The 23,247-nt window shown below is 36.9% G+C and overlaps 2 protein-coding genes across 5 annotated transcripts; both read left to right on the top strand.

Annotated features, from left to right (window-relative positions):
• The first annotated feature begins 3,984 nt into the window (after positions 1-3,984).
• LOC310726019 (leucine-rich melanocyte differentiation-associated protein) lies at positions 3,985-8,015 on the top strand. 2 transcript variants are annotated; one of them, XM_083541165.1, is made up of 5 exons: positions 3,985-4,074; positions 5,596-5,829; positions 6,183-6,269; positions 6,359-6,436; positions 7,717-8,015. In XM_083541165.1, the coding sequence occupies exons 2-5, from the start codon at positions 5,651-5,653 to the stop codon at positions 7,859-7,861; spliced, it is 489 nt and encodes a 162-aa protein (XP_083397291.1). In that variant the 5' UTR covers positions 3,985-4,074; positions 5,596-5,650; the 3' UTR covers positions 7,862-8,015. The 2 variants fall into 2 exon arrangements, with proteins under 2 accessions (XP_083397291.1, XP_083397290.1); XM_083541164.1 differs by having other exon boundaries at positions 6,090-6,269.
• Positions 8,016-8,650: 635 nt separating this feature from the next.
• On the top strand, positions 8,651-23,090 carry aco1 (aconitase 1, soluble). Of its 3 annotated transcripts, XM_083541162.1 has the most exons (22): positions 8,651-8,763; positions 8,881-8,956; positions 11,140-11,279; positions 11,624-11,792; positions 12,631-12,768; positions 13,608-13,677; positions 13,786-13,969; positions 14,536-14,675; positions 15,299-15,470; positions 16,291-16,391; positions 16,875-16,991; positions 17,178-17,337; positions 17,498-17,633; positions 18,187-18,271; positions 18,352-18,508; positions 18,608-18,732; positions 18,821-18,925; positions 19,089-19,231; positions 19,328-19,475; positions 20,181-20,303; positions 20,455-20,640; positions 21,803-23,090. In XM_083541162.1, exons 3-22 carry the CDS (start codon positions 11,183-11,185, stop codon positions 21,917-21,919), a joined length of 2,673 nt encoding a protein of 890 aa, XP_083397288.1. In that variant the 5' UTR covers positions 8,651-8,763; positions 8,881-8,956; positions 11,140-11,182; the 3' UTR covers positions 21,920-23,090. The 3 variants fall into 3 exon arrangements, with proteins under 3 accessions (XP_083397288.1, XP_083397287.1, XP_083397289.1); XM_083541161.1 differs by lacking the exon at positions 8,881-8,956; XM_083541163.1 differs by lacking the exon at positions 8,651-8,763 and having other exon boundaries at positions 8,818-8,956.
• Positions 23,091-23,247: the final 157 nt, after the last annotated feature.

Here is a 23,247-nt window from a genome sequence, read left to right as displayed (position 1 = left end):
ACCTCTGATCTAGTACCATCAAACTGCATGTAATCATACTGTAATATTAATCCAATATTCATGTGCATGTAATTGTTCTTTTAGAATTTAATAAATTAATCAAGCCATTTATTTAGTAAGTAATTAACCACTAGAGAACCGAGCCTAGACTACATAATTCAATAATACTGGACAGTAGAGCAATAATATCCAAAAGACAGAACTGAAAATAATAAACAATAGGTCATATTGATTGGTCATAAAATATCCTACATCTGTTATATATGTTAGCTTGTTTTCATTTGACCTCTGAGCTCTGTTCTTGTGCCAGCAAATGCAATTATGCAAAGAATTAATAAAATAAATTAATAATCAAATGCTGTAGAATTGTGGCTAAACTACATGATTACCTAATATATTTGAAATTCAACACTTGATCAGAAATAAGAAGGTGAAAAGATCCGTCTTTATGTTACATATAAAAGTAACAATTGCAGTGTTCTTCTTCTTTCAGTAGCTCCCATTAGGGTTCACCACAGCAGATCATCTGTCTCCAAACTACTCTGTCCTCTACATCTGCCTCTTTTAAACCAACTACCTGCATGTCTTCCTTCACCACATTCATGAACCCTCTTTTCCTCCTTCCTGCTGGCTCCATTGGCTCACCATTCTTCCACCGATATACCCCATGTCCCTCCTTTGATACCTCTGCAGATACCCTGCGAGAGTAAAAGGAAAAGTTTATAGAACTGTGGTAAGGCCTGCTATGTTGTATGGTTTAGAGACAGTGGCATTGATTAAAAGGCAGGAGGCGGAGCTGGAGGTAACAGAGCTGAAGATGTTGAGGTTTTCATTTGGAGTGATGAGGATGGACAGGATTAGAAACAAGTTTATTAGAGGGAAAGCACATGTAGGACGTTTTTGGGGACAAAGAGAGAGAGAGGCCTAATTGAGATGGTTTGGACATGTGAAGAGGAGGGACATGGTGTATATGCCACTCTTCTCCACCCACTCCACCCTGCCTGCACCGTTTTCTTCACTTCTCTAACACACTCTCTATTACTTTGTACTGTTGACCCCAGGTACCTAAACTCCTCCACCTTTCCCACCTCTTCTCCCTGCAACCGCACCACTGCCCTCCCTTTTATTTACAGACATGTACTCTTTCTTACTCGTACTGACTTTCATTCCCCTTCTCCCCAGCATGTACCTCAACTTTTCCAGGCTCTTCTCCACCTGCTCCCTTCTCTCACCACAAATCACAATCTCATCCACAAACATCATAGTCCAGGGAGACTCCTGTCTGACCTCATCCATCAACCTGTTCATCACCACTGCAAACAGGAAATGGATCAGAGCCGATCCTTGATGCAGTCCAACCTCCACCTTGAACCATTCTGTCATTCCTACTGCACACTTTACTGCTGTCACACTGTCCTCATACATGTCCTGCACCACCCTCACATACTTCTCCTTATGATTTGTGAGAACACTATCCAGAGGTAGGCCTGGACAAAGTGGGAAGATCCATGGAGGGGAGAGGGGCAGGAACAGTGGTCACTGGAACCTCAGGAGCATGTTTAACTTGACTGAGAGAGAGAGAGAGAGAGAGAGAGAGAGAGAGAGAGAGAGAGAGAGAGAGAGAGAGAGAGAGAGAGAGAGAGAGAGAGAGCGAGCGCCTCTTTAGAAGGGTGAGGGTTATAAATTCATCTAAATAACTCTTTGATCTCACCTTGGGGTAACCATGGACAATCAACTCTATTTTTTTTCTCACATGGCAAATCTAACACATGTCAATATCACCTTTATAACAACAAAAGAATTTGCAATTTCTATTCACACAGATCACTTAGGTCAGGGGTGTTAAACTCAGTGTAGGTGTAATTATATTTGGCCCACGAGATCATATCAAATGTGTATTAGAGCTGCCCACCAATATATTGCGCAAACACCGCTAATACTACAAATGCCAGAATGCTTTGTTGGTGCACGGGCGCGTCAGTCGAGAACGCTGAAAAACTCTGCGCACTCAGCGCTGAATTTACCCGGTGATTTGCCTACTTTGAAGCCCAGAAATGCAGATTTGAACTGCTCAGTAATCCGTTTGTGGTTGACATGGAAAGCGCACCAACCAACCTTTAAATGTAGCTGATTGAACTCCAGTGTGGAGACACGCTCAAGTCAAAGTACGACTCTGTGTGTGCTGCACAGTTTCCATGTTTCCTCCCTGGCACACTGCACAACTCCGTGCCCAAGCTGCTCAAATACTCTCTATGTTCACCAGCACATATCTGTGTGTGTATCTGTTAATGAAGATGAACAAAACACCACTCAGGAGTCTCACTAATGAACATCTTCACTCAATCCTGCGGATTTCCTCAGCTCAGAGCCTAAACCCAGACATTGATGCACATTGGCTTGAACCAATGTGCATCAGAGTAATTCAGAGTGTAGTAAACTGAGCTTGAATGAATGTTGTCTTTATGCACCTTTTCTACTCCAAGACATGGACTGGTAATAGTGGAAAGATTGCTTTTTTTAATTGAAGGAAATTAATATTATTTTTGGTTGTTTTGTTGTTGCCCTGTGAAAAAAGGTTTACATTAAAAAGGATTAGGATGTCAATAGATAGAGACGTAATAAGAAACGAATATCACTGATGTGTTTTATTTCAAATTTAATTTCTCATGTGTTTATAATATTAAACTTTGGTTGTTCCAGATTCAGTGTTTATGCAAAACTAAAGTTTGTTTCTATATGAAAAGGTTCAACATTACACATCTGGAGAGACGGGAAAACATGCACAATTGCAGTAAATTTTTCAATAAATATTGAGTTTAAGACCTCATGAGTTTTTAATTTTGGCCCACTGTGAATTTGAGTTTGACACCCCTGACTTAGGTGCTCAACTGGACTACTACAACTCTTTCCTGGCAGGTTTTCCAACCTTGCAAAGACTTTCAAACTCTGCAACTGATCCAGATTGCAGCCCAACACCTTATTATCGAACCTTTCAACACCACCCAACTGCTCTGCTGCCTCCACTGCATTTCTGTAGCTGCCTGCATCAGATTTAAAACATTGATGGCAGCCTACAAAGCCGGAAATGGACCAACACTTCTCTACCTTACAGCAGTTATTTCAGCCTGCACTGCACCATGCTCCTACTTTGCTTACACTATGCTGACGTGTCTGCCAAATGATATGAATGTAAACCTGAAAATCACAAAAAAAATAATTTGTTAGCAATTTAAATTGTGGCTAATGCTACATTTTACAAACCTATAGAGGTTAAATGGTGTTTTCAGGAAAAATGACATTGCCACTGTAAATCTACATCTTTTTAGTATTTTTAAGTAAATTGTACATCTTCTTAGTAAACCATATTCACAGTTTAATACCTAATGTAATACCTAGCAAAGTAATATTAATAGAATGAAATTTCAGCACGCTCCCTAAAACACCACTATAGACTTACTGTAGACTTACTGTTAGATTTTTATCATGCCCAAAACGAAACTTAATTCATGAAGAGATTTTCCATACAACCTGTGATGCTCCGTAGTGCCTTTCTGATATCAGGGAAGAAGAAAAACACAGCACACAGAATGTAGAAATGTTTCCTCTCTTCAGTTTATTGCAGGTGGCAGACACATATTTATACACAGGATGATACAGTCCACGCACACACACACGAACACGCACACACATATTGGGGAGAAAGCTGACCTTAAGTGTTTCCTGTTTAGACAAGAGGATATACCAGTCCAGATAAGACTCTCTGTTTACCTTACCGACTAACATCGTAAGTATCCTATAGACACTGAACGGACAAAGGAATGTGTGTGAGATAGTGTGAAAACAGTTTTAACACTAACACATACTTAAGCTTCAGTTAAAAATGATTAAGCAGTTGACCTATTTCTGTTCCACTGGCCTGAGTAAAGGGTTAACAAGCAGTGTTATTATCCAGATCTTGTGATCCTGACTCCAGACATGAAAGAAGGCCTTTATGCAGATAAAGAGGACATTCAGCGCACCAACACTCAGGCATTGTCTTAATGCACAACCTACTGAGGAACCCAGCTTACACTGGTGAGCAGAACTTTGTGCATTAGAAAACAATGTATACTTTTTTATTGTTGTATTTGTCCACAAGTGTAGTTTACTGGGTGTAAGTATGAATTAGTAAACCATTCTTCTTGTGTTATGGATAGAAAGCAAAAAATTTTTTGCTTTTTTTTTAAATTACTTTATAGAAATGGCAGAAATAAGGAAGGTGAATGAAGGTCATGGTTGAAAGAATCTTGCAGATGCCTAAATACAGAAAATTAGAAAACAGTGTAATGTTTAAATGAAGAGATTTTACTGGAACAATGTTGCATTATGAAAATAAGTTGCATAAGTATGTAGTACGTTTGTCAGTTTTATCTCCATATTCCAGATTGAGCTTTAAGAATGTCAGTTTGTATGTGTATAAACTCAAATAACTAGCTACTGATATGACGCAAAGATATGCATAAACTCTAATTTATTTGCAGACATAGCTCTGCTGTTTAGTTGTAGTCACTGCTTTCAATATAACGCACAGATGCCCAAACATTTTCTTATTAAGGGCCAAAAATTAAACGTGATTGAGGGTCATGGGCTGAGAATAAATGCTGCATTATACCAAACATTATAATTAAATTAAATTTGCTATGGTTCATATCATTTATGACCATAACATTTTAAAATAACTACATAAATAGAACATTTTAATCTGCAATTTACTTAACTAAAGCAGTTTTACTTTCAAATTTCTAGTTTATTAAAACTTATATTACAATGAAAAACAATCAAATTTATTGTACAATAGAGTTCAATGCCTATTACAGCATTATACCATGCAGCATCAGTGATCTCTAATGAGAGACATAAAGTTGGTCTTTGTTTTTCAAAGGTTTTTTGTTTTTGCCTCTTCTTATATATGTTAGCATAAGTTAGCAGGTGTCAGAGGTGTGATTGAGATAACCATGCACACATCTATGCTGGTATTTAAAACAACAACAACAACAACAACAACAACAACAACAACAACAACAACAACAATTATTCCAACTATAAAAACCCAGTCTATCTAATACCAAGACTACAAAACATGACAGCAGCAATAATATATTTATTGGGAAATTAAATCTAAGACATATACAGAGAATCCTATGACACAATACATGAAAATACACACTGTAGAGGGGCGTCTTAAGGTTCAGTAAATAATCAGACTTTTACAAATAGGTGGAAATGTGTGTGCATGATGCCCTGTGATATACCACTTACATTATAGTAATGAATGATGGATTTTAACTGACTGATTTTCTTTACCTTCTCAATACATGATCTCTACTGTCCCCTGGGTGTGAATGGGTTTGTAAATGTATGTGCATTGTACTCTGTGATTTATCAATGAATTCCTCCTTCATGACCCATTTTCCTAGGGTCGGCCCAGGTTCACTTCGATTCTGACCAAAATAAAGCAGCTAATGAAGATGAACAAAAATATGAATGAATCTGCTACTAGTAATGCTCCTAAATAAACTGGTTCTTATTTTTAAAATGAACTGCATATCAATCTAGAGTGTCCGGTGCTGGTCATCACTTCTGATGTGACCTTATACCGAGAGCTAAGGGTATGGAAGTGTGTAAGAATAGCGTCATGGAACCAGGGCTTCCAGGGAGCTCCGCCATTGAGCCTGGGCTGAGGAGACTCTCCTTTGCATACCAGGGCCTTTTGGAGATTCCTTATGATGTCATTCTCAAACAGCAGGACACGCTAGAGGTCCTGGACCTCAGTTACAACCTGCTGGATGAGTATCCTTAAGTGTGCCTGTGTGTTAAAAGATTTAATTATATACATAGTCTGCCTCTAAACAAGACATTAATGGCTGTTTAAATTCCTAAATCATTGTATGATACACAGGACTGTACATAAACACACACCCACAAACCCTCTGGCATGAGATTTTAACACATGGTCATCTTATTTTGCCTTATGTTGTGCCTTTTTTTTACATTTATTTATTTATTTATTTTTATATAAGCTATAGTCCTTTACTCTGCCATTAACGGAGCCCAGCTCTTCTGGGGGAACTGAACAAGCTAAGCACTCTCATCCTGGATGGCAACAATTATAGCACTCATGTCAAATTTCCCTACATGCCAAGTCTCACCACATTGTGGATCAACAAGAACAAAATCAGTAATCTTCCCATCATTGTCCAGGAGATACACTGCAAGTTTCCCAATATCAAGTAGGCTTTGTTTGGCTATGACTTTTTTCTGTATTAATGCTTGATTTATTAGTGAATACATCACAGTGTTGAATGTGTTGTTGTTACAGAATACTTAGTATGATGAACAACGAGGCAGCACCCAGTTATTTTAATGGAGGCAGTCTGACTCAATACATTGATTACAGGTAAATAAAACAATTCAGAAAATATTTTACATATGCAAAACATCTATATTTCAATTGTCTCAAGTGCATTACCAACTTAAGCACATTGCTTTTGGTTTTGTGATTTAATGGTTTTAATGAATAATAAATAAATAAATAAATAAATAAATAAATAAATAAAAAAACAGCAAATGATTTCAGATGCGTACACTTCTCCACCTAGTGGTCAATATGTATATAGATATACTGTTTATTTAATGCCGTACAGATTACTCTGATTTAATAATAAAATAAATACATACCTTAATTATAGGAACTTTAATATAATAAGAAAATATAACGAGTTTAATAAACATAAAAATATATAATAATATACAAACTGGTGGGGGAGTGGTGGCTCCAGCGGTTAAGGCGCTGGGTTACCGATCGGAAGGTCGGGGGTTCAAGCCCCGGTATTGCCAAGCTGCCACTCTTGGGCCCTTGAGCAAAGCCCTTAACCCTCTATGCTCCAGGGGACCCTTACGGGAAAAATAAATCAAGGACCGCGACGTGGGTCCGCCTTCCCGTGGGCTCACCACCTGCAGAAGGGACCGGTGCTGAGAGGATTGGGCAGCAGTCGAAGGCGGGGGCCTTGACAGCCCGATCCCTGGACACGGAGAAGTGTCTGAGGAATCTGCTTAGACTTCTGCCCCTGCGACCCGAATTACGGATAAGCGGGAGAAGATGAAATGAAATACAAGCTGGTGCATTAAAAAAAACAGTAGATTATGACAGTTTTATTCACTTTATTCAATTTTTTTTTCTTAAACTGTAGTACTCAGTACTAATGTCATATCGCAGCATTAACGTGTTCTTGTCACAATTTTTATTTCATTGTTTTTATTTACTCACATCCTACCATCAATGTGTCTGTTTAATTTATTACCCATGTAAATCATATTATCTAGTGTGGAAGTACATATTTTTTTGTTAATTTTCTAGTTTTTCTTATGAAGAAAAACAAGTTTAACAAGACATGAAAATTTGACTTTTCCCAAAATGAATAACTGATGGATTAATAATAGATTTACTGCTAAAATGGCATTAAACATTTTGGGGTTAAACAGCAGGTATTAATAATCAGTTTTAGTGTCAGGGGGAAATATTAGCATTTTTGTTTACTGAAGCTGTAGGTGTGCATAAATACCGGAACATATTTCTAGCTCAATTGTAAACACATCATTGAATTGTGTTGATTGCAATTATGGTTACAAAACAAACATTTATTCAGAGTTTGATTTGGGCTCACTTTTATTTTCCAGACAGTATGTTATCAGCCAGATTCCCAGTTTGGAGGTGCTGGATGACACAATGGTGCAGCAGAAAGAGAGAGTGCAGGCCTGGAGGACCTATGGGATGCAGAAGATCCGAGATGGCAGTAAAAGGAGGAAGGAGCTCCATTATTGATGGTTTCTTTATCCATCTCTATGCCAAACTTGACCTGCTCTTTTTATTGTTCGCTGTTGAACTAGTGATGTTCATGGTGATAATATTGGTGATATAAACCGATATAAAATCCAGACAGATGCAAATACATAATAAAATCTTGTTTCAAATTTTTCTTTTTCGCGTATGCAAAAGCACTTCATTAGGCAGTATGGGTTGTCTATAAACACGTTTTAAACTAAATCGCTATATTTCGTTCACTTAAACAATTTTGAGCAACAGCCTAATATGTTTTGTGAAAAAATAATAAAAATAAAGAGGAAGAAATAAATGAAATAGACTTAAAATAGTATTTATTATATTAGCTTTTTTTTTTGCATGTACTGATTCTTTGACGATCTTCTACACAGTGTAGGTTTGATTGGTTCCCACTACCCTAAATACAGTACTGGAACAACTGTATTTGTATATGGAGAGCTGTATTTATCTTTTTTTATAGTTTTAAACTGTTATAAAAACAACAACAGCAACAACAACAAAGACAAACACATTTTAGGTATAAAATAGTATTAAGTAGGCGTACAAGTAAATCCTCCCTGACAAACAGCTGAATCATTACCGTAATAAAATCATAAACAGTCGTGCAACAATGGTGTTCGTTTAAAAGTTAAATTGTATAACCTATTAACATTTAGTTTTTATATAATATCATATTCATATGCGTTTTAAATCAAAGAACACAACACAAGGGTGAATATTGTAGAGAATGTATGAATTGTAATGTTTTGTATTTGTATTTTTGGAGTCTGTGATACTAGGTGCATTACGGTATGAGAGCAGGTCACTGTTTTCTGGTTCAGCTCGCGCTGCTTGTTTGTATCTGTACTGTTTACCCCCCTGGGGGCACTTAGTGTGTACTGTAGGTAAGTCCTGGGCAAGAAAATAGGTGAACTTGTGTGGATGTGCGTAAATAACGTGTAGGTTTTGGAATAAATGCCACGTGTAATATTGCGATTGCACATCGCCTGTTCGCTCACTAGGCTTGGCGACAGCAGACAGGCCCCTGACAGCTCAACAGCACCGGGGAACGCGGCGAGCAGCGCGAGGGGGTTGGAGGTTTTGTGCACCAAAATTAATTTCATGCTTATGTTTTTGCAATTTTAATATAATGCATTACGTATTTAATTAGAAGCATGCTGTGGAAGCCCATGTTGCTTGCTAGCTAGGTCATTTAAATTGCTGTCTACCAAAGTTTGAATGATATTGTATATACAGGTAGTCGTCGACTTACCACTATTCGACTTTACGACCATATGTCGTAAAGCGGCGTACGACAGTGCGTACCAGCTTCCGGCAGCACTACCATCTCCGCGATTTTGAAAGATAAAGAAAGAATTCGTGAATCAAAATGGTGTAGAGATGATACAAATGGCATAAAATGAACAAATACTACTTAAAGATTTTTATAACATCATTTCACAGTACTGTACATATAGCCTACTACATGTCTACTTACGACTGGTCTGTCGGAACCAATCGTGGTCATAAGTCGACGACTACCTGTAACAGAGATCAGTAGTCTTGCATTGTAATTAACACTAACACACATAAAGTAGTGCTTTTGCTTTTTTTTTAAATTACATTTATATATATCAACCTGTTGCATGGTACACGGGTAAAGGACACGTTCTGTGTTGGGTTTATGTTTGGTTTAAGGATGTGAAATTTCCATTGGTGGTTTTCAGTTTTACATTCATCTCACTGGGTAGCTTAGGGGTGGGGTTTGAACTCATGTCCTTCAGATATGAAGTCCACTGTATAAAGGTATAAAATGGTATCAAAAAGGAGTACAAGTAAATACTTTGGTTAATTTTTATATTAAAGCCATGCTTTGTGTAACAACTTTGTTTGTCCTGGAGTTAAATTTCAAAACATTGACACTTGGAAATGCTGGTTAAATTATAAGTGTTCATATATCGAATCTAGATGTCACAGATCACAAGAGTGAATACTCTCTGCGTTTGCAATGTATGCAATTTGTCGCATTGTGAAAAGTGAATGGACATGTGATTTATGTATTGGTTTAATTTGGCTTTGAGCTTTTTTTAATAACCGGTATAATCTGTACACGTTTTGTATACACTGACCTTAATGTTAAACCTAATTCTTAACCATAAAGTTAACTCTAAACCCAACCCCAATTATTAGGGTAATACTAACTCTATTATGATTAAATAAAAACAAATGATAATTTTGTCATCTAAAAGGAAATTTCTTTTTGGCATAAGAAAAAAAAACCTTTACCACTATACTTTTCATCTTATACACATGCACCACAGTTTCTATCTTATAAAAGGACCTAAAAATGATTAAAACTGTTGCTCTCAAACTGCAGATTTTTACATATACGTATATTTCTTTGATTGACTGTGGTGGTAAAAGAGCAGTTTTGTGAAGTGAGTTCTGATCTTAAAGATTTTGTAATATACTGGTTAGTTTACTTGCAGGATGAAGTGAACCGCCCTGCTAGTCTGGTTTCCTAAAGCATTATCTAACAAAAAGATTTCTTCGCCATAAGAATATTACTTTTGCTTCACACTATACTAGTTATGATTCCTGCTATACTTATTTCCTCAGGCGTTTCTTTCTAACTGCTCAGGTTTATTATATCAATCAGTTCAATTCGATGTTATCTCTCATACAATATGTTACAAAAGCTCTAACATCATCGTGTGACCCATCAGCTGAACGTTTATTCATTCCACCCCCCAGTTTCACAATGATCTTTCATGCACACTTTCACAATACATACACAGTCATCTGTCTGTGTTTGTTTTCACTAGATTTCAAATGACAAAATGGCTGTTGTAATTCATATATCCTCAAACACCACAATCCAATATTTTTTTAACATTTATGTTTATAGGAACATAGTGCAAACACTAGAATATTTGATGGGTATACTAGCCTCTGTATAAAGTCTGAGAAGATAGATGTCACATTTGCCGTCCTCTGTGACCTGTCCTATCTCAGATGGTGTAATCCTGCTTGCCATGTAACTGCCACTCAAATCTGGCAGTGCCTCAAGCCTGTGCTGATAAATAGGGCATCCAAAGGAGCATAAATGGTCAAGTCCATGTGGCAGCTCCGGGGGTTTAATCGGGCGCTTTCGTTATTCACAGCTTGTTAAAACCAGATTCTTTGGTGAAACTGTATATTGTGGATAAATGATGTGCTCTTTATGTAAATGATGATTCTTAGCTAGATTTATTTCTTTTTTCCCCCCTCTTTATTATTAGATAACACAAGGGTAGCTTGTAGGTAAGAAGGGACTCTTCAGCCATGAGTAACCCTTACGCACATATCATTGAGCCTCTGGACTCCCAGAAGCCTGAATGCAAGTTTTTCAATCTCAGAAAGCTTGGAGATCCTCGATATGGTAAGAGAATTGCTGCACAGTTACTGCATTTTTTTTTGTACTTTGTTTTAAGCATAAACTATAGACGATCTAATAGAGACTTTTGTGTTGATGCTATAGATGCATTGCTGTTATAGTTTTTAATTCCTGTACATTATGGTTTATAATGTTTTCTGATGTGAGGATTTAGGTTAACCAAAAGTGGGAAATGGTTTCATGTGTTAAAAACAGTATCTGCAAATTAAACCTTTTTTTTTTTCTTCAGTTTCTTTGTTTTGTTGTTGTTTTGTATACCTGCAAAACTGCTGCATCCTGGAACTGGAGAAAGCTATTACCATTCATCTATTTCCATTTTTTAAATATAGAACTCCTGCCTTTCTCCATCCGTGTGCTGCTGGAGTCAGCGGTGAGGAACTGTGATGAGTTCTTGATAAAGAAGGAGGATGTGGAGCGCATACTCAACTGGAAGCAGACCCAGACCCAGACGGTGGAGGTGCCCTTCAGGCCGGCCCGTGTCATTCTGCAGGACTTCACGTAGGGTTAATTACAACTTATCTAAATTGTCAGCTTTGACTGTTTTAAAAAAAAAAAAAATATTTTCTTAAGTGTTAATATGAACACTGCTTAACCCTTCTAATATTCATATCACTTGTCTCTTGTTCGTTTCAAGACATAATTTCAGATTAATTGCAGTCGAGGAAGACTGTCCTGTGGTGGTTTAATAGCCTTAAACAATTCGATATTGTGTTTGATACAACAATGCTGTTGAAGTCTAGTTTCCGATTGGCCAGGAGGTGCAGATTCTTTTTTTGTAATATTATGACTCAAAACAGTAGTGGGGTTGCATGATAAATTTGTATTAGTGTGCATTTTTTAGTACAGTATTATTCTATAGTTATTTGCTCCAGGGCTTACATGGCAGGAGCTTCATATGATATGGTAAAGATTTATGTCAGAAAAGATTTATATAGCAATTTTGGAAGTTGTTATTAAACAAGGGTCTTATTCTCAGAGGGCTTTGTGGTTTCTAGGTTATGTCGCCTTGGGATGCACTCATATAGGGAAACAAACACTCGAATACCCAACAGCTAATTATTGACCAACACCACAACTCCCTATTATTTTTCTTACTCCTTACGTGCCACCTTAGCACTATTTAATAAATGAGATTGAAAACCCCCCACAGAAGTTAGTTTTTTACATTGGCCATTGTAGCTTGTACAAAGGTACAGTGAACATTGATGTGAAAGCTCTAAAGACAGTGTGTAAGATGTGTATAAGGTGAGGGAAGCACCAGACCACACATACAAGAGGTTTATTTAGTGCCTCTGAATGTTGCTCTGATATGACTGTTCATCTCTGCTGTTGACAGTGGGGTTCCTGCAGTGGTGGATTTTGCGGCAATGCGTGACGCAGTAAAGAAGCTGGGTGGAGACCCCGAGAAGATCAACCCCGTGTGTCCTGCTGACCTAGTCATTGACCATTCCATTCAGGTGGACTTTAATGGAAAGTAAGTTATTTACCATGTGTAGCACTGAAATTACCTTAAAGTGAATTTATTTTTAGATATATTAAAGCAAGTTCCCTCTGGGTTTATATTCAAGCACCCTCTAGAAAGACCCTTTTAATAGGTCAAATGTCTATGGCACAAACTGCTGTACTTGTTATTGTGTCAAGTTGGCTTTGTGATGTGTGTGTTTTTGTATTAGCTGGGTGTATTTCCTCATACGTAGCTCAATGGATTACCAGCATAGGATATACTTAATAGAGACGTCTTGTGTTGGGAAAATATAATTTAACTTTTAAGTTCTAATTTAGGAACTATAGATTGGAGGTTTTTGCAGAATTGTGTGTTAGTCACAAATATATGGGAAAAACATCTAATTGATCAAAGTTCACCAAAAATGCAGCTCATCTAGTACCTTTAAGTTGTCAGCATTGTATGCTTAATGGGAGATTTGTGTCTTTAGCTAGTTGTGTAGTGTCAATCATATTACACTCTCTCTGTGAACTTTATACGGCGAGCGTAGCCTAGTTGGAAAAGGGTTACCTTTGACCACACATATCATGTGGCACACTCACTGTTCAACTAAATGTGACCTGAAAGGTGTAAAACTTTTACTCGAGGAAAAAAAAAAAAAAAAAACTTTTACATGTATCATAAATTATTCATATTATATGTGCTACTGTGAGAGAAGTAGGCCACTAGAAGCCACAAAACATAATTCAAAGTTCTGCCCATATTAGTTAAACTTTACATTAGTTACATTAGTGTTTGTGCATAAGACAGTTCCAGTCTTGCGTTATTATTGAAGCGCTCAACTGACTTTTCATTCAAATTCATTTCAGGTCTGACAGTCTACAGAAAAACCAAGACCTTGAATTTGAAAGGAACAAGGAACGTTTTGAGTTTCTAAAGGTAATCACATTCGGTTTAAATTTCCTGTGTTGATTTTAAAATACATGTACACAACTCCTGTCTACATATATTAACCAAGAGTGATAACCTTTGATCTCTTGTCTGCAGTGGGGTTCAAAAGCATTCCAGAATATGCGCATCATTCCTCCAGGTTCGGGAATAGTGCATCAGGTGAATCTGGAATATCTAGCCCGGGTTGTGTTCCAGCAGGATGACTACTATTACCCAGACAGCCTAGTGGGCACTGATTCACACACAACCATGATTGATGGCCTGGGAGTTCTGGGCTGGGGTGAGTTTTTGTACTGAAGGTACACAGTTGTAGTCTTTAGGGTTGGTAGTTTTGTGTTTTGCTTGAACAGCAAATTTGGAATCTCACCACTAGGAATATACATTGTTTACTCAATATTGTTAGAGAAAATCAATCACTTTATGGACAAAAGTATGTGGCCACTTCACCATTACATGCCGACGTGAGCCTTCATCAAACTGCCAAAATTGTTTATAAAGCACTTGAAGATATGGTTTATGAAGGTTGGAGAGGGAGAACTTGAGTGCAGAGCCCTGACCTCAATCACAATGATTTGGAACCCTGACTGCACCCCTGGTCCTCTCACTCCTCCCCTGACATCACTAATGGTCCTGTGACTGAATCAGCACTAATCTCCACACTAGAATTTCTAGTGGAACGTTTTCCTAGAAGAGTCTAGGGTATTATAAGAGCAACAAGCAAACTAAATCTAAAAAGAGATGTTTAAAAATCACCTATGGAAGTAATGGTCTGGTGGCCACAAATTGTTGGCCATATAATGCATATGTTTAACCACTAATGTTTGATTTTTGAACATGTGTGAGCAGGTGTGGGAGGTATTGAAGCTGAGGCGGTTATGTTGGGTCAACCAATCAGTATGGTCCTCCCAGAGGTTATTGGGTACAAACTCCATGGCACACCAAACAATTACATCACCTCTACTGATATTGTCCTTACTGTTACTAAGGTAATTTTTGTAATCTAAGAATAAAGAATTTGTGTGAATGTAGATATTCTTTAAGCTTGTATGTATATATTGAATGGCAATCACCTTCAAAAATGGTAGAAATGTAGCTGTGTGAACATGAACAACTGTTTAGGGTAAAGCCCAAAATGCTGAATTGGACTTTATTCTGACTCGCTTATATTACACTAAAAATGTTTACTAATACAACCTCCCTCCAAATGTATTGGAACAGCAAGGCCCATTTATTTATTTATTTATTTATTTATTTTTGCTATACGGTTGAACTCATAAGATGAATATGTGATGATAGATCATATTTTCAGCTTTTATTTCCTGATATTGAAATATCTAGAAATGGTAAACATAGTCGAAAATGGATGGTCATTATGTTGGTCTTTAAATTAAACAAATAGCACTTAATATTTGCACACGCTTCAAGGCGTGAGTAGGATACAACCATTTTTTTTTTTTAATTCACAAGGTTTTCTGGAATATAAAAGTTGTGGAAATTCTCTTAATAATTATTTACACTTGAATCGGTTAAAATTGATCTTGATAAATGAGTCCCGTTGTTAGAAAATGACTGATCACTTAATCTTTGTCTCTTCATTTTTTTTGTATAGCATTTGCGTCAGGTTGGTGTGGTGGGGAAGTTCGTGGAGTTCTTCGGACCTGGTGTGGCTCAGCTTTCTATCGCAGACCGTGCGACTATTGCTAACATGTGCCCAGAGTATGGTGCTACAGCTGCCTTCTTCCCTGTTGACCATGTCAGTGTCCAGTACCTTGAGCAGACAGGTAGACTGGCATTGATTTCAGATCGCCTGTTCAAACATTAAGTGCGTTTATGTGGGAAATGTCCAATATATGTTTATTAGGAACACCTGTACACCCATTCGGTTTTTTAATAAGCCAATCAGGTGACGACAAAAGCAGTGCAAAAAATCCTGCAGTACAGGCCAAGAGATTCAGGTTATGTTAATATCAAACAACTGAAGGAAGAAAAACTGTACAGTCATTCAATAAAACAAAAACAAGGGTCTGTAGGTGGAAAGTCTTTGTTGAAAGAGATCAGAGGAGAATGAAAAGACTGGTCTGAGCTGACAGGAACTCTGTAGTGAAGGAAAAATGCTGATATGCTTTTCTGCTCAGTAAGGTTGCAGAAGTTATTATATCCTACATGGCAGCTCAAACTGATCTGGCCATTTTCCTCATTTTCTTAACCACACAGTGTTCACTTCATAGAGCTGTTTTAAACTCAAAGGTTTTTCTAATTATTATTATTATTATTATTATTATTATTATTATTTAAAAATTTGAGAGTCTGATATGTGTGGAAATGTCAGGAAAGCAGATATTTCATAAATACTTAAACTGACCCATCCAGTACAAACCTTTTCTTCATTCTGATGTTTGATGTGTTTATTAAATTAAGGGTTTTGACCTGATCCTGCATTATTATATATATTTTTTGCATTGTGCTGCTGCCACAAGGCTGATTTATACAAGGTTATGATTGTGGTGGTGCTGCTAATAAAAAATGGATGGGGAATGTAGTGGAAATGTTTCTGCTTTTCATTTGAGAGGTCAACCTGATATGCTTATTGTGTTTAATTAGGACGGGATGCTGAGAAGCTTAGTTACATTACACAGTATCTGAAAGCAGTTGGCATGTTTAGGGATTACAGCAACCAGTCTCAGGATCCAGAATTTACAAAGGTATTCTGCACACACACACACACACACACACACACACACACACACACACACACACACACACACACACACACACACACACACAAATTATTTTGATAAACGTTTGAATGGATTGGGATAAGCAATAATGTATAATCATGTCAATAGGACCGTGTCAGTTTTTAATTCTGTTTACAGATGAAATCAGTTGTTAAAAAAATCTCTAGTTCAAGTACAGTATTTATTATTATTTATAAAATGTTTATTGCTGAACTAATTACTTATTTGAGCTATTTTGCTGCTTATTGTTTGTTTATTTGAATTTTTAGTTGTTTTTTTAAATACTTTTTCAAATTCTATTTGTAAATTGCCTTAAAGTCCTGTGTGCTATAGAAATATTTGCGCTTTGCCTTCATGTTGTGTTCATGTGGTGTCATCCTTTTTTTAGATCCTCGTATTGTTTTTCACACAGCACATTTGTTTTGTTTCTGTCCCCTCTCCATGGAGGTTGTTGAACTTGATCTCAGCACAGTTGACCCTTGCTGCAGTGGACCAAAGCGTCCACAGGACAAAGTGGCCGTATCAGAAATGAAACAGGACTTTAAGGCCTGTTTAGGAGCCAAGGTACATAATGTTCCACTTCACTACCTACCACATTGAGCCTTTTACTTTTCCCTTCAGTCTATATAAATCTGTTTTTAACACGCCTGCCTCCTCACCTTTTTCATTACTTTGATTGGGTAATTATAATGTTTTATGGTTTTGTTCCATGTGCATGTTTCAGCTTTTTTTTTCTTTCTTTTCATTTAGCAAGGCTTTAAGGGTTTTCAGGTGCCACCCGAGCGCCATGATGTCAGCATACCATTCCAGTATAACGGGGTGGACTACAGCCTGTCTCATGGCTCTGTGGTTATCGCTGCAATCACCAGCTGTACAAACACCAGCAATCCCTCTGTCATGTTGGGTGCAGGTACAAACATATACCAAATGTCATGTCTCTGTAGCCCAGCAGCAGCTCTTCCAAGCAGATTTTATGTTTTCTGTGATCTTGTGTAGTATGACAGTGAAAGTAATTTCTCCATAAAGGTGTCTTGTTAGACAAATGAATTGCTTTCACTATTCCCACACAGGTCTCCTGGCAAAGAAGGCCATCCAATGTGGCTTAAGTGTGAAACCTTACATTAAGACCAGTCTGTCCCCTGGAAGTGGAGTGGTTACTTACTATCTGAAGGAAAGTGGTGTAATGGAATACCTCTCCGAATTAGGGTATGATGTCATCAAGAAATGCCATGAATGAGATTAATTTCACGTGTGCCGTAATGTAAAGCATTTAATGCTGTTTCAAATGTAGAAACAGGATCAGCACAAGATTAATTCCAAGACGATAAGAAACCAAATATAGGATAAATAAAGCCTGTTATTGTGTTTGTTTCATTGTAACTCAGTTTTTGACATGAATATGCTTAGATGCTGACATGGCATTACGTTTTGTCTAAATTGGCTGCCAAAAGAATAGGATTTTTTTTTAGAAAGGGTTAATATTGTTATATTTAATTAATTGTAATTCTTTGTTTTAATATTTGAATACATTCAGGATATTTTCTCTTTATAATATGGCAGCGTCTGCAATGCAGATATGATTCATGATTAATATGAATATACTGTAAGAGACATAAGTAGAAATGCAATCAGATGTATCGCTTTCATGACAAAATGAACCGGGGTCTATTCTCACAGTGATTGATGACTTTAAATATAAATAGTTAAATCTGACAGCATTATACTGTAAATTGCACTTTATGTGTTTGTCTTATGTTAGTTTTGAGGTGGTCGGTTATGGCTGCATGACCTGCATAGGAAACAGTGGTCCTCTTCCAGAGCCAGTTGTAGAGGCCATCACCCAGGTACATACTGAATGCCTCTGCTGTAACTATTCAATCCGGAAGTGTTATTAAAGCTTTGCTAAGAAAATGCCTATTCTCAGGGAGATCTGGTAGCAGCAGGCGTTCTGTCTGGCAACAGGAACTTCGAAGGTCGTGTGCACCCCAATACACGAGCCAACTACTTAGCTTCTCCTCTGCTGGTCATTGCTTATGCTATTGCAGGAACAATAAGTATCGACTTTGAAAAGGAGCCTATTGGTGAGCGGAAATTAAATATTTGTATTTTATTATCCAGTTTATTTACATGAGGTTCAGCAAGTAAAGCTAAGTGGGTTTGTTTCATGTGTGTTGGAATAGCGGTGAACGTGGAGGGGAAAAAGATTTTTCTAAGAGACATCTGGCCCATGCGAGAGGAGATCCAGGCTGTTGAAAGGAAGTTTGTTATTCCTGCCATGTTTAAAGAGGTCTATGAGAAAGTGGAGGTTTGTAAACAATGCATAGGATGACTTACACACATTGCCCAAGTATATTGAGCCGTCATTAAGAGTTTTTTTTTCTTCCTGTTTTTAGAAGGTAAACGAACGCTGGAACTTGTTAAGTGCTTCTTCTGACAAGCTGTACACCTGGGACCCTAAATCCACATACATCAAGTCTCCGCCTTTCTTTGATGGACTGGTAATTACATTTCCACACTGCTGTCTCAGCGGAACAGCAATTCATAACTCGGTTTCAGGTTTCACAATTCACAATTACACTATAGGAGAAAAGAAGCAGTAAAGCTCATAGTACAATTAAAAAAAATATATCTATATATTTTTTTATATTAAATATATTTCAGACCAGATCGCTTCAGAAGCCAAAGTCTATTGTAGGTGCCTATGTGCTTCTTAATTTGGGGGATTCGGTGACCACGGATCATATCTCTCCTGCCGGAAACATTGCTCGTAGCAGTTCTGCTGCTCGCTACCTGACCAGTCGTGGGTGAGAGGTTTTTGATAATAAACTATTTATTCTTTACATTTTTTATTTTTTTTAAATTAGGAAATAAATGTATACATTTTTCTCCTCTCCCTGCAGACTTACACCTCGAGAGTTCAATTCATATGGCTCTCGGCGTGGGAACGATGCTGTCATGGCTCGGGGAACATTCGCAAACATCCGCCTTTTTAACAAGTTCCTCAACAAACAGGCGCCTTCCACCATTTATCTGCCAACAGGGGACACGGTAGGAGAGAGGATCACTTTATATGTAACATATATGCTATATGTAACATGTAACACCAACAGTTTTAAAAAGTGGGCTGGCATAAAGGAGTTTATTTTTTAAAAGACCGTAATTTCTTGTTATATTTCTGTAGTTGTGCTACCAAGGGCTGAGACTACTGGTTAATTGTAACTTAATGAGAGCTGAAGGATTTATGTTGACATACAGTATATGGAATTTGGCAGACCCGCTTATCCAGAACGAATTAAAAGAAATTGCTTTGAGGTCTCTATCAATACGTACGTCCTGATGTGTTCTTAATAGAAGTTAATTGGGTCACAGACTAAGAATAAAATCAGTCTAAAACTCGAGAGAATGTTGTTGTTAAATACAAAATTTTAAACGATGAAGGTACATAAGTGTACCAAGCAGCTTAGAAGGTTATGTCCTATTGCAATGGCTCAAAGGATATGAGTATAGTTGCCTACAGTGCAACAGCTCTCTCTCTATTGATTCATATTATTGTTATTCACTTTTATTCATTATTTCCAAGCACTTGGGTAGTAGGCTTATTCCTCCTCTTCTTCACAACTGTCGCATCTCTCTCTCTCTCTCTCTCTCTCTCTCTCTCTCTCTCTCTCTCTCTCTCTCTCTCTCTCTGTCTAGTGCAGTCTGTCTAATAAGTAACAATAAGTTTTAAATCTTTAATGATGTTCTGTCTCACAGCTGGATGTGTATGATGCAGCAGAGAAATATCAAGAGGCAGGTTATCCACTGTTGGTGCTGGCAGGAAAGGAGTATGGCTCAGGCAGCTCCAGAGACTGGGCTGCCAAAGGACCATTTCTGCTGGTGAGTTCCATGTATACAGTGAACCTAAAGCTAATGACTATATCTCTAGTTTCTTACAGCAATAAACCAGTGTTTAGAAAAGGAATTATAATTGAAAATTGTCTGTATTTTATCCTGTAACATAAATATATTTGTGTTTTGATGCCCTCAGGGTATAAAAGCTGTATTGGCAGAGAGCTACGAGCGCATCCATCGCAGTAATTTGGTGGGTATGGGGGTCATTCCTCTGGAGTATCTGCCTGGAGATACGGCCGATAGCCTGGGGCTCACTGGCCGAGAACGCTACACTGTGGTCATCCCTGAACAGCTCAAACCCAGAATGATTGTTGAAATTAAGGTAACATTTTTGCTAATACGTCAATTTCTTTTTTAATATTCAATATTTCTCTATATAATCTATATGATTATTTTAATGAATCACTTTCTTATTTATATTTTACAATAAGTGTTTGCTGTTCTGTTAACTGCAGAGTGACTTTAGTAATTAGAGTAAATTACTTTACTCTCAGTAATATATATACACTATATATATATATATATATATATATATATATATATATATATATATATATATATATATATATAGAGAGAGAGAGAGAGAGAGAGAGAGAGAGAGAGAGAGAGAGAGAGAGAGAGAGAGAGAGAGAGAGAGAGAGAATTAGGGGTGTAACGGTACTCTTATTCGTACTGAATGCTATATATAAATGTATATATAAAGTTAAGAATTCATCACCATTTTCTTAATCAGCACTTGTGGTTCACTTAGAAAAACAGGCAAATGTGGGGAAAGGTGCTTTGAGCAGGAAGGAACAGATGATAATTTAATAATATAATGTAGTGAATATTGTGAAGAAAAAAAATTGTCAATTTTAGACTACTGTATGTTTGTTTACTGTCTGAAGAAGTACCAAGAAAGATGTATAGTTCTAGTGTTTAATAATCCGCTGTAGTTCTGGGTTAATAAATGCAGAATTAAATGATACTCTGTACTCCTGTCTCTTTAATTAAAATGTATTTTTTTTAACTGTATGCAGGAAGTCGATTTATTTCTTTTTTTGTGAGTAGTTTTTGTATTTGTGTATACATTTGTTATATATTTTTTTTACTTTCCAATTGTAATGTCTGACTTTTGAAGTTGATTGCTCTTTGAAAATTAATCAACTTCTACTATATCATTATATCAGTGGCATAAAGTGGACTTATAATGGCAATGATGTTTATCACAATTATTTCTAGGAGATGAAATAGTGCAACAAAAAAGCGAATTATTCAGACTGGTCCATCAGAGAGTAATCACATGTCATGAACAGACGTACCAACAGTCTACTAACAGTGAACATAGCCACTACTTTTTAGAAGCATATTAACACACACCACGTTCTATCTTTGGACGAACTAAGGCACATCATCAATGGAAATATGTGCCTCAATCAAAAATGAAAGCAACGATCAAATTTATGCCGTGTATCATTCCTTTATTTCCTTATTGCTCCTTTCAGTTGGATACCGGAAAGACGTTCCAGGCTAGGATGCGTTTCGACACCGATGTGGAGCTCATCTACTTCCACCACGGCGGCATCCTGAATTACATGATCCGCAAGATGTCTGAAAAGTAGAGACCGTCTCTCCTCCGTCCAGTGCAGCTGACAAGTGCACCAGAAGTCATTCTTTCATCATCTGTCTTGTTTTGGAAGTGCAAACCTGTATGCTTTAGGAATAAGTCAATTTCTTGTGAATGAAATTTAAACATTTATGTTTGTGATTGTACTGCATATACAACACATCAGGTTGAAATACACTGGGGAAAAAGTATGGAGGTACGGCATTTATAGTTGCCAGAAATCAGTCATTGATTTCACGGAATCTGTGAAGGTCAAATGACATCTGGCCTACAAAATACCTTTATTATCTATCACTGGGAATGGTCACTGATCATACAACCAGAATAATATACTAGCTAATGATGATCAGAGGTGATAATTTAGCGTTTGGGAGAATTTAATTAACCATTAGGATAGACTGCAAGTGTGTAGAGATCCAGTGGAAGATTTATTACCTCAGCATGGCCAAACAATAACACATTTACTTGCATTCATTTTAAATTTTGAACAGCTATAATGTTATTTCTATGAGGAAAACTTTCTCTTTCACAAAGGCACTAATTAAACTTTTTTTTCTTAATACGTAAAAGCTTCATCCATATAAACAGGCTATGAAATGAAGAATCCTCTGATACTCTTGAGCCTTGATCTTCACATTCATTGGACATCCTTGCCCTCCAGCTTGTTTAGCAATCAACTAATAACAAAAAGGCAAAAAAATATATATATAACTAATTACTGGTGACTAAAATACAGATTGTTTTTCTTTTGTCCAGAAATTATTTTAAATAATTTTGTATAAATCATTATATTTTAGTGTATTAAACGTGTGTGTATGCAAACCCAATGATTCTGATTAGCGTGTGAGATTCCTCCAAGTGCCTGTGGTACACTGTGTTTCTTATATAAGAAGCTTGGTCATCTTTCCAAACCAGATTTATTTGTATTATTTTTTTTTGTGTTACGGTGGTGATGTAACAGTTCTGTGAGTCATTTTGCTATACACTAATCATGTACTTTACCGTAGTTCATTTAATTTTCATTTTTTTGGAGAAAAATTTAATCCTGAGGTTCTGGAGTCTAAATATCCAACAGCATTATAATACAAGTATATTATATACCTCTTTATGAGGTTGCCATATTTAACATCACACTTGAATTGTCAAATATATGCTGCATTAAGGAGTTTTATCATTTCAGAAGGATTTTTTTGGGGGAATAATTGTGCAAAAAACAACAAAAAAAAAACAGCAATACAGTTTAACTTCTATTGACCTGATGTGATGTATTTTATGAACATGATCTACTAAAATAAAAAATAAATAAAAAAATAAATTGTTCTG

The sequence above is a fragment of the Silurus aristotelis genome (assembly GCF_946808225.1).
Source record: "Silurus aristotelis genome assembly, chromosome: 5".
NCBI classification, from domain to species: Eukaryota; Metazoa; Chordata; class Actinopteri; order Siluriformes; family Siluridae; genus Silurus; species Silurus aristotelis.
Note: the sequence above shows the minus strand (reverse complement) of the source record. Positions and strands in the feature narration are given on the sequence as shown.

Excerpts from the sequence above, each read along its gene's own strand:
- LOC310726019 (XM_083541164.1), top strand. The coding sequence starts at position 5,651 with ATGGAAGTGTGTAAGAATAGCGTCATGGAACCAGGGCTTCCAGGGAGC. Across the intron at positions 5,830-6,089 it reads AGTTACAACCTGCTGGATGA|CCCAGCTCTTCTGGGGGAAC; the intron begins GTATCCTTAAGT and ends CCATTAACGGAG. Across the intron at positions 6,270-6,358 it reads TGCAAGTTTCCCAATATCAA|AATACTTAGTATGATGAACA; the intron begins GTAGGCTTTGTT and ends TTGTTGTTACAG.
- aco1 (XM_083541161.1), top strand. The coding sequence starts at position 11,183 with ATGAGTAACCCTTACGCACATATCATTGAGCCTCTGGACTCCCAGAAG. Across the intron at positions 11,280-11,623 it reads GCTTGGAGATCCTCGATATG|AACTCCTGCCTTTCTCCATC; the intron begins GTAAGAGAATTG and ends TTTTAAATATAG. Across the intron at positions 19,476-20,180 it reads ATCTGCCAACAGGGGACACG|CTGGATGTGTATGATGCAGC; the intron begins GTAGGAGAGAGG and ends TCTGTCTCACAG.